The 11,273-nt window shown below is 39.7% G+C and overlaps 1 protein-coding gene across 1 annotated transcript in view; it reads right to left on the bottom strand.

The window, feature by feature from the left end:
* Window positions 1–4,728: 4,728 nt before the first annotated feature.
* Window positions 4,729–11,273, bottom strand: part of SGCD (sarcoglycan delta) — a 126,861-nt gene continuing 120,316 nt past the window's right edge. The window contains exons 7-8 of the mRNA XM_088536964.1: window positions 6,368–6,491; window positions 4,729–4,915 (exon numbers count right to left, since the gene is read on the bottom strand). Coding sequence (XP_088393090.1) covers window positions 4,742–4,915; window positions 6,368–6,491 — 298 coding nt within the window. The 3' untranslated portion in view covers window positions 4,729–4,741. The remainder of the gene's footprint in view (window positions 4,916–6,367; window positions 6,492–11,273) is intronic.

The following is an 11,273-nucleotide window of genomic DNA, read 5'->3' as shown; positions in this document are numbered from 1 at the left end:
TCTGCCCAAATCCAAAAAGCACCAGTAAAGGTAGTGCTTTTCGGGGGTGAGGGCACCTAGGTAAGGGGTGAATTTCTCTAAGTCTTTGGTCTTTGCCTCACTCTTCTTTGCAATATGAAACTTAAAGCTGTAACAGTAAATATATATATATATATGCATATGAAGAATTTTTTTTTGTAAACAAGTGTATATGAACATGTATATATATGAGTACATGTGAGCATTTTATGACAACAAAAGCTAATTTCCTTTAAGAATACCTGTAATTAGAAACTAGATATGACACTAACTGACTTAACACCTTCACAAGATCGATAGAAATCTGTCTTTACCGTTGGAGCAATTTCTAAGGAGCTTTTTCCTGTTTTAGACATCATTCTATCGCTATAACACACAGATACTATTTTAGGCTTTTATCTTAAACTGTTTTTTTCATATATTGTGGTATTTGTGATTAAATGAACAAAAAAATCCTTTTCAAAATACAGCTGTTTGACAGCATTACTGAAAGAAAGAAGTATAAGTCATTTCTCCACATTTAGTTTTCTAACAGCATATACCTGGGAGATGCCTCACACTTTTTTCAAAGTTGCTGGTTTCCCCTGTCTTCCTTTACTGTCAGCATTTTCTTTGTACTGTCAAGTGCACCATTTCACTGACTGCTGGGAAATTTACACTTCAAAAAAAGTGTACAAAGCAAAAAAAAATTATAGAAACTTGGACAATGGATACAGCCATATAATTATTATTAGGATCCCTGCTTTTGCTAATGACAATGTTTTTTTGGTTAAAAAACAAAACAAAACACTCTAACTCACTTATTACAGCAGAAGGCCCATACATTACATGTGGATAAGGTCCTGGTGTACAAGTAAGCAATGTCAATCATTTTTTTTGACTGCTTACTAAAGTGTGGCATTCAAAGCAAACATAATAAGGTCCCAAAGCCCTATAAAGTTAAGAGTTAAAATACATAAAAGCATTTAACTGCAGTATTCATGGTTGCCTAAGGTATGCTGACATTAGTACCACAGTTGCTTGATTAGCATTTCAATGTGTTTTTAATGCACATAACTGCAATGCAGAATCGCATGCAGCGCAGTCAGGGCTCGGCCCTGCAGCCACTGAAATTAAGTGGCAGTGTTTCCACCAGCCTCAGTGCCCTGATTTTTTGCTTGTAAAGATCTTGTCCTAGCTCAAGCAGCAAAGCTGTTGACATCTCTTCTACTGATTTCAATAGAAGCAAATTCACAATCCACCTCAGCCTTGCCTTTGCATTGGGAGGTAGAAACTCCAAGATAAATGCGTTCTCCCTATCAGCAAATGCTGACCTAAATTACAGGCCCAATTCATAATGAAACATGCAAAACTTTGTGCATTTTTTTAGTATTTTAACTGGGGTAGGGAGAGCATATGTGCAAAACTCCATCCAGAAAGATTCTAATTTGCATGGATTTGGGGAAAAACAACTCTCACAGGTAAAGCAATTCTGAGTAATGCATAGGCAACTCAAACATGGCAAAGGTCACATCATATGGATAATAAGAAGTGCAGCTCTGCACAGACATCCTCTTTATTAAATGTCTGCTGATCGGACCGCCAACAAGGCAGGAGGAAGAGGGAGTCTCATGCATCTGCCTTTCCCCAGGGAAGTTAGTGTCTCCACAGTGGCCCCCGTACAACAAGCAATGAAGTATGAGATAGCTGGATATATCTGCATGCTACTTTTCAAACAAAATGACTTTTTTTCCTTGGACCCTCAGGCACACAGTCCTGTTTGCTCTGGTTTGTCACTTGCTGAACAGCATGGGATTAGCCCTGTAGCTAACCCAAGAGCATATAGTATCATCTAAACTGTGGCCTTAAAATTCAAGTGGGGCTCAAATGATTTACCAGGCTTCATCCAGGTTCAATCTCTGTAACACAGACCTTGTCTTTCTATACAGGGTTTTTAAGGTGGAAACAGGCTTGTAAAATATATTGAAGCAATTGGAATTCCTTTAAAGTACTCTTTTTTTCACCTCAGTGAATCTTTCTGCAAAAGCTAGTCTTTTATAGTGACAGCACAGACACATTAAGGTTCTTCCTTAACAGCTCTCCCATTGAAATCCATTAAAAAAAGGCATACGGCCAAACATCCTTAAGCAGTTTCACAGCCTTTATGAAATAAGAAGGTGATAATCTCATCTAAGACCCAAACTGACAAGACTGGCCACTGAAAATGCAGCTCTTGGAATAGAAATCCTCAGCAGAACAGATAGAGAGCAAGGGGATGGAGAGACTGAGTCTATCTCTTGGTTGCAACATGGGACTGCAGGAGCACTGTCCTTCCTGAGGCAGTTCATGTGCTCAAACCAGTGTTTCCCACTAGCATCAAAACTCTAAATCTAGCATCAAAATGGGATGGGAAGGCTAATGCAACCACTTCTCTGCACCCAGGACTCTTCCTGCAGCACGTTGCTTCCCAACGCTCACGCGCTTCTGCACACGGGGTTTGTGATCAACATAAAATGACACAAAAAAACTCTACAGTAAATGAAAAAATCTCTACAGTAAATGTAGGACTATGAATGGGACTTCAGTCGTGGTCCCAGAGGTAACGTACACAGTATTTTGCTATATTTAACATGGTAAAAAACATCTGTATCTCACTAAGTGCCCCTCCAATCTTAATATCTGTTTTATGTTGCACAACCACTTCCTAGGACACCTGGTGACAAGACCCTCCTGTCCCTCCCCCCAAATAAACTAGTTTTAATAACAAGATAAACATGATGTGCTTCTCCTTGCTGAGTGCATTGACTTAAGGCATAGGCACAATTCCCCTCTTTGAACAGAGATGGTATAGTCCTGTGTCCCAATACAATTTTTACCCTGGGTGACCCTTTGCATTCAAACATTGATTCAAGACATAATAATTACAGGAATCATTAATTAACAAACTGTTTGAACTCGTTAATTAATCTGACAGCATTACTGAAATGAATCCTCTATCAGGTGTAAATTTTACAGGATTGTTGCTTTGTTGGGAAGCAACATCTAAACCAAAGTTCATGAAAGTCAAAGGAAAACTTTCCATTGAGCCCACGCAGCTTTGGATTAGGCCAGAAATGTTCTTAAAAAAAATAAAGAAAAAAATGGTAGACCACAAAAAAATACAAGGAAATATGTTAAAATAAAAAAAAAGTTTTTTTTAATTTTTTTTTTAAAGATTCTCTGTTGGCTATTTTTATCTTGAAAATTGCTGAAAATTGGTATTCTTAAATACCAGCTTTTCTTAGATATCATTAGGATGGGCACAAATCTGTCAGATTTGCACATGAGGTGATATTTTCAAAAGCATCTCAGTGACTTAGAAAGCTTGCTGCCCTCATGAGATTTACTGTGACCTAGACATTTTCGAGATAATTATCACATTAGTTTCTCGGGGATTTTTTTGTGTAGTTAGGGGTCAGAATTCAATGTTATGGGCTTCTCATTACTTTTCATGACTTGAACAGAAAAAATAATGCTACCAGATCAGATCTCATATTTTATCCTGTCCATAAGTGACTCCTAGACTTAAATATGTAAAAAAGCATCCATGAAAAGATTCAGCCACAGAGCTTTGGGGGTTAATGTTCTAGATGAACCGCTATCCAAAGCCCTTGCTTTCTTGTAATCTTTGTCATAACCTTTATAAATTCTAAAAAACAAAGAGAAAAATCTGTTTCATTATCAGCGTCTCTGATATTTGCAACATACATAAAATGTTTTCTTAATTTGGAGATATCTTTAGGTTAGTGCTCCAACTGATGCTAGATAACAGCATAACATCTCCAGAGATCCTCATTGTAAGATTTAGCGAAGATAACAACATTGGCTTTATTTCTTCTCCCAGTTAGTTACACTAACCTTCACATGTTTGTTAACTTCCCTTGGTTTGCTAAATTCCAACTTGGGAGTGAAAAGGTCTCCCTTAAGAGACTATTAAATATCAGTCCTTCACAGCTTGAGTGTGTCCTGTCCGAATAGCCTAAGACATCCTTGGCCATGCACAGGCTCATGTAGATCCCTTTCAGATAAACCATTTATACCAGTGAGAAGATCTAGACTCTTCTCCTGGCCAAGGACTGGGAAGAACAAGGGAATAAAATTATTTTTTCCCAGCAGGGAGTCCTACTCTAGGTGAAAATTAAATAATTTAATTTAACCTTAGGTATCTTGGCTCCCTCTGGGCCATCAGTACAGAATGTCTGGCTGTTTTTTTTTTTTTTTTTTTTCCAAGTCACTGATTTAATGACGCAAAAGTAATCAGAGAGGCTGCTCTCCCCTTTGTGCTAGGTCTACACTGGTTCTATGGCCTTGATCAGTCAGCAATCCCATTGCTCTGAGAACATGATCAGTAAGGAGGGATGATCATCAGAATATATAAGAGAAGGGTCTAGGGGAGCATCTAGTCCAATTTAGAATATTGTATCAGTAAATTTTGGCATGGGAAGGAAAGAAAAATGCTACACAAATGTAACAGGGTCACCCTGGGATTCCTTGTACTGAAACATCATTTTACACAGAGGATATATATATTTAATATATATATTTTTTTATATATATATATATATTCACACACACACGCGCGCGCACACACAAAAAAAGTCTTTGATAGGCTTTCTGTGTTCTAGTAAAAATAGTTGGCAGCTGCAATCTGTGAGACCAGAATTGGCTTTTGCGCTGCCCGCGATGCCCCACTGCAAATTGTCTCTCAAAGGCAGACGCTTGTATTTATCTGGCAGGTCGAGCTAGTGCCTGCCTGAGACAGAAATAACCTCCCATTGGGACACACACAGAGCTCGTAGATTTTTTGCCTGGACCCTGCAGAAGAGGAAGATCCTTGAGGCAAGTTAGGTAGTTTGATTTTTGCAGAATTCAACGTTATCTGAAGTTGGAAGGAGAGAGAGAGAGAAAGAGAAAGAGCACATTAGTGGACAGATGTTATTTTTGACCTTGTGTTTAAAGAAAGAAACTTCACTGGAAAACTGAACTGTGCAAGCAAATGTATTAAAGGCAGATGAAGGGGAAAAACCTGATGTAAATCTGCCTTTACCATGAGCCTCCCAAGACCTCCATTTTTTATCTGCTAATCTATCCATGTGTTTTCTTGGATCATAACTTCCTGAAGCACCTTGGTGTTTGGATTAACTCTCCTCACACAGTGCCTAGCAGTGGGCTGTGAGCACCCCATTGCCAGTGGGGAAGTGTTGTTGTATCCAGGTCACATCCACATAACAACTCCTCTCTTCTGCTGGCACTTCTGGCATTGGGATCGCTTTTACATTCTCACTTGCAGGCTCGCAGCACCGACTCTAGTGAGCACTTTTAGCCCATCCATTGCCTGAACTTTCCTTTACAGAACAGAATGCTAAAATGAATATATGGCCCCTGCCCTACAAGTGCTCCAGTGCAGAGAACAGCACAGTGTGATAATCTGCAGAATATGCTCATGTCTTGCAATTACAATAAGAGCCACTTCTTCAGTTTTAGTAACCAACCATCTAATCTCCTTGAAGAGACAGGTCAATATATGCATTTCCAAAGGAAATTAGTGTTAAAAACATAAAGGCAATTTTTGCAGTAGGGAAATGCCCTGGATTTCAATTGCAGTCTGTCACCCATTTCCCCTCTCTCCATCTGAGTTTGGAATATATACACATACCAATAAAGAGAATGGCAACTCCTATTTTATGTATCACATATAAAGATGGGCAATGCTTAGGAAATCTTGGGCCCCTGCTGCTGGGAGGCTCATATTCAACATAAGTTCTTTCTGCCAAATGCTTTTGCTAGGTTCCCCAGTGCATTTCTCAGCCACATCCTTCGTCAGTCTTCCATCATTGCAGAGAGAAAAGGGGATAAGAACTGTATGCACGCAAATTTTTGAGACACTAAAATAAACTATTTATCAGACATTATTTTACTTTCGTTCTGTGATATAATTTTTAGTTATTTTCTCTTCCTTTTGGAAGCTTCCTCAGTACAATGACCTATGTTTCCTAATGCTGCCTTTCCTTCCAGAATGAAAGCATCAGCTACAAAAGCTTTCAGATCAATACAGCTGATTTATGCTCTTACAGAAAACTGCATAAATCTCCTTAAACATCAGATGCTATTATCCAAGCACTTTAGAAATAATGAATCAGTCTTCTCCACAGAGAGAGATGTGTTTGCATCCGATGATATGTGCAATCACTACTGGCAGAAACTAAGCTATGAAGGCCTGCTTCACCACTGTTCTGAAATCAGTGTTTCATATAGAACTCTTAAGTGAATCAAGAGGTTATAAATCTGCAGGTGTGGGGCTGGGTTTGTTTTGCTGTAGGACTTTGCCTACCTCTCCATCTTTGGATTCGAGCCTGAGCTCCGTCCTGCACGTGGCTTTCAAGCTGCCAGCCTCGGCGTTGATCTCGATGCCTTTTGGAGCTTCCATCACCAGTGCACGTGTAGGCGATTCAAGTCTGCAACAGAAGACAGAATCACAGATCCTGGTGGCTTTAAAACTCATGCTGAATTTTAGACTGCCTTCTTGCACAGTCTGAGTGCATGCTGCAAGGCACCTTAGGCACCTACTGAATTTTCGATCCAAGCCTGTTTTAAGTCAATGGAAAGAATTCATGTGCAATGGATAAAACACATCACTAATCCAATCTGCATTGCACAGCAGCTTTGCTTTGCTGTAAATGCTGGAACGAGGTGCCAAATGCAATGAGTTTCTCCTATAATTAACTGGCCCATATACAAGTTCAGATTTCTAACTAGCCAATACTACTAGAGATCTTACCAAAGCAGTACACTTACACACAGAGATCATTAATGACATCTAAGCAAACCGAAGAGTAGAAAGATTAAGACCCAATGTTTGCTGGCTTCCAATCCAATGCTCACATCACACTACTCACATGCAGGCCCTCTGTGCAGGCCTTTGACCCCCTTCTAGTGGTGAACAGCCATACAGAAATCTGACAGCACAGCACTGGCCAACACAGCTGATCCTTTCAGTTCAGGCACAGTTGAGGTTAATGCTTTAAGATCTCAACATGCAAGGCTCACTCTTTGGTGCTGATTATCCATTCATAAGTGTCACAACATCCATATCCTTCATCATAAAGTCTCTGAAGGTGAGTCTCTTAAGTTTTTTATAATAAAGTTCTCAGAATTGTCTTTCTAGTTGATACATCACAACTTATTTGCAGTACTATTGCAGAAACTATGTTATGCTCTCACCAGATGAAAAGGACAGGAGAACTTTAATGGAAAATCCTCTGCATCACAGGAAAGGCTTGGGCAGACAGAAGCAAGCATATGGACAAAACTAAAGCACAAGGGCAGCACATGACAAAGCATGCTTGGGTATCTCTTTGGGTTTGCTTGTGTTACTGCAGTGGCATTTCATCTATTTCTCTACTCTTTATATAATTTGTGCAGGTGCAAGCACGTGTATTCTGGAATGGAGTCCTGCTGGTACTGAGACAACATTATAGGGGAACTGAGGGAATTCATCTGTATTTATTGTAGCCAACAGTTCAATAAAGCAGAGGCACAGTTCCTTCTATGTAGCACTTTTCAAGTTATGACTTTGCCACTTGTTGGTCTCTTCATATCACTGTTTTTTCAAACACCTTCCCTCAAGATCCCAAACTCATTTGTAATTTCCTGGCTGACCCAAATAAATATAATCTCCAGGGAGGAACTAAGGAATATGCAGCACAAACAGTGAGCATGGTCTCATGGTTAGTAGCATCCCTCCTCTCTCTCTTTTTTTTTTTTTCCCCTAATTGAATTTTCACTTGCATGGAGGAGAGAAATCCTGCTAAGCATGACTCACAGCAAACAGTGCTATGATTCCCTCTGACCTTCCAGTTGCAATGACTGCCTTATCAACATCTGTTAGAATTTCCTTACAGCAAAAATAGTCATGAGCAATAGTTATGGTGACCTGATGCACTGTCTGCCCCACCACGCCAAGGGAGATTTCTGCCCAGGGGTGCGATGCATTCTCATGCTTAGGGGGTGCAGCGCACAAGCTGGTGTCCACTCTGAACCACTAAAGACACTCCGCTTGCACTGAAGTCCCAAGGATCTGCACAGTAATGGCTGAGAGAGAATTTAAAAAAAAAGCAATGCCTTCAGTCACTATAGATGAATTCACCAGAGATGTGCCAGAACCTCAAGACAGCTGAGCTAATCTGCAAGATAAAATAATTCCTGGGGACTATGGCCAGGTGACTCTTCAACTCTCCTACATCTTAATGAATCTTCCATTTCTTTGATGTCGTGGCTGTCTCAATACGTTTGTTCATCTGTTAATCTTGTAGCTAGTCTCCCCAAGGAGAAATAAATCCTTTATTTAACTGAAAAACAGCATTCAGACACCACAGTGCAAATACGCTCATTTGCAGCAGCAGTCAATCCCTGCCCGCCCCACTCTCACAACAGGACTTTAGAGGTGAGGGTAGAGAACAAGGGAAAACAAGATTTTTTTCCAAAAGCAGGTGTATCACATAGAAGAGGATCTCCTACTTGTATACTTTCCCCTGTGCTCACAGAACCCCATTATAACAAAATTATATTCATCCTATGAACAAGCTACCAAGTAGCTGGGAGTTGATTAGATAACATTTTCCCCAAAGTTTTAGTCTTTGTTCATACCTACAAAGTGACTACATTGTTCTCCCTCCTCCTCCCAGCTGAAACCTACAGGGAAGATAACAGCATCTTCAAAATGCTGTTGGAAATCCATGCATTTTTAGACACATCCTAATCCCTTCAGAGACTTCTGTCTCAAGGAGACACAAATGTCCATCTCGAGCATCTCCTAGCAGTCAAAAGTGTAACATGGGACAGCTGCACATGCCCAGGGTTTTGTTGCCACTCTGTAATCAAGTGTGCTCCCTGCAGCAGCATGTGCATTTTTGGAATGTTGGATGAGCTGAACCCCCTTCTGTCATTCTATATCACTAGCTTAGACATCTGCAATTTTACTGACACGCTGAATTAACCAAACATCATCCCTTTAATGCTAAAAATATCATTTTAAAGCCCCAAGTTTTTTTAGAACCTTAAAATTATGGAAATGACTGCAAGTGCTATAACTGCAAAGTGCAGCTTTTTCAGTGATGAGAAACTTGTGCCTGCATGGTTTTGTAGTTAAGTTCTGGGCTTAGAGCTGATTCTTCTCTCTCTTACAGTGGTCTGATGTTGGTGTAGCTCCATCAGTTCACATAGGACTTCCGTATAAGTGAAGACAGAAAGGTCTTAATAAAAATTTCCTTGGCATTTGAGGAACATATGACTGCAAGAGATTTATTTTAATTTTTTTTTTTGATTTCCTGAATGAATCCCTGAGACACTTGTCTAAAACCGGGAGCTGCAAAGCCAGAGAAAGCAGTTGAGGAGTTTATGCTCTAGGGAGTTTGAGTAATGTTTACCAAATACTTTTTTATTTTTAGCAAGTGTTTAAGAGACACTCTGCTTTTAAACCTAACTCTGTCTTCCAGAGCAGAACCAATTTGTAGACTAATACTGAAAGAAAATGATTTAGTGATGAACAGATAATTTGTTCAAAATCAACATTTGTTTTCCAGTATGGTACTCTGGAGCTGTCAGTAGGATTCACATCTCCAAGCTAGGTGTAATCCTGTATTTATAGCAGTAGGCTAGAAAGGTGGCAGGATGAATAGAGATTGTTTCATTATTTGCTCCTGCTCTTGAATTTTCCACCCCAGCAATTGGCATATAAGCCCTTTTTATTGACCACATTGGTGCTTTATTTTGCTCCAGGACCTGATTCTGACTGCTCTTACAGAGGTGTAAAGGGAGGGCAACATTGCTGTGACCCTTAGAGTTACACTGATTTTAAGATGCTGTTGATGATTTCAGAACTTAGATATGTTACTTCCTTCTACTGAGATGAAGTTGCTCCTGTCCCAGTACCCTAAGAGGTGCTTGAACAGCTGGTCCCCTGGTCTGGCTGACAATCTTAGATATGGAAACCTCTGCTTAGTTCCCAGTTTTCTTACAGATCCCAGACTATTGCATAAACCAAAAAAATTAAAAGAAAAGAGACAAGCAACGGGACTTTCAAAAATACCAAAGAGCCCACGATACTCTTCATACAACAGGTGTATGTATTTTTGAAAATCCCACTGAGCACCTAAATGCTGTAACTTGACTCTTAAACTCACTTCTTAGTTGTGCAACATAGAGCACTTCCCAACTTCACAGAGGAGGAAAAAATAAATATATTAGTGGTTGTGAACCAATTACATCTTGTAGTAACTGAAGCCAGATAAGTACCATAGCCAAAGATAGATGTCTGCCCTGCTGCTGAGGCAGTGGGCAGCAATGAAGGCTGCAGGAGGACTGCACAGAACATGAGAAAAAGATTAATGTGGGCTCAGAACTAATCTTAGGGGATACACATGGCAGCCTATTGCTGCCATTTTTAAAATTTTCTTCCTCTTCAACAAATGGCCCAAACCTCAGACTTTTTTAGTCCTCAGCATGGGATTTTTCTGCATGGGGCACAAATTCTGATTGCAGTAAAGAAACTGAAAGAGTAGTTTACTCTCAGGAGATCAGAAACATATGATGCAGCAGTGTGGTAACATGAGGTAATTTAATTTCGCTTAGAAACCTCTGGACTGAGAATAGAGCATGTATTACTGCAGCTGTAGCCCATTATTTCTAATGACTCTAATTATTTCTTATGGTATCCATCTGACCAACTATAAGATTTCACATTGAGCATAAAATTAGCCTGTGTTACCACTGTGCCTGTTTACATCTCATACAATTGGTAAATTATGCTAGCAAGTCTATCAATTTGCCCGTAATGAACCAGTGTCTCAGACTGAAATTTGTTTTCAGTTTTTAACTCTCTTGTTTCAATGAAATCAATGGGATCACGCATTCACGGTGACTTACACTCATGACACCATTATGTCTGTGTTATCCTATATATGTATTTTCTCATAGAAAGAAACACAGTAGTTGCCTCTCCATTAATTCAAAGGTAATTAGATTTTACTGGATTATAAAGAAGCCACTAGTTAATTTCCACTTCTAGAAGGCTTTCTTGCCTTTTCTTTTAATTGCTTTATATCTGCTTGTAGTGGAACAAAAAAAAGTTTGCAAGAAGAAACAAGGGTTTGGTCTGGGACTCACCTGGTGAAAAACCTCAACCGATGGTAAGTTCAACTACAACCTTGTAATCTCCCAAGTAGCAAAAGGCTCTGACC

Source organism: Tinamus guttatus, unplaced genomic scaffold, assembly GCF_059628265.1.
Source record: "Tinamus guttatus ecotype Peru unplaced genomic scaffold, ASM5962826v1 Tinamus_guttatus_pri_ptg000710l, whole genome shotgun sequence".
In the NCBI taxonomy this organism is placed as follows: Eukaryota; Metazoa; Chordata; class Aves; order Tinamiformes; family Tinamidae; genus Tinamus; species Tinamus guttatus.
The sequence above is the reverse complement of the archived record's forward strand: the minus strand, read 5'-3'. Positions and strand labels throughout refer to the sequence as shown.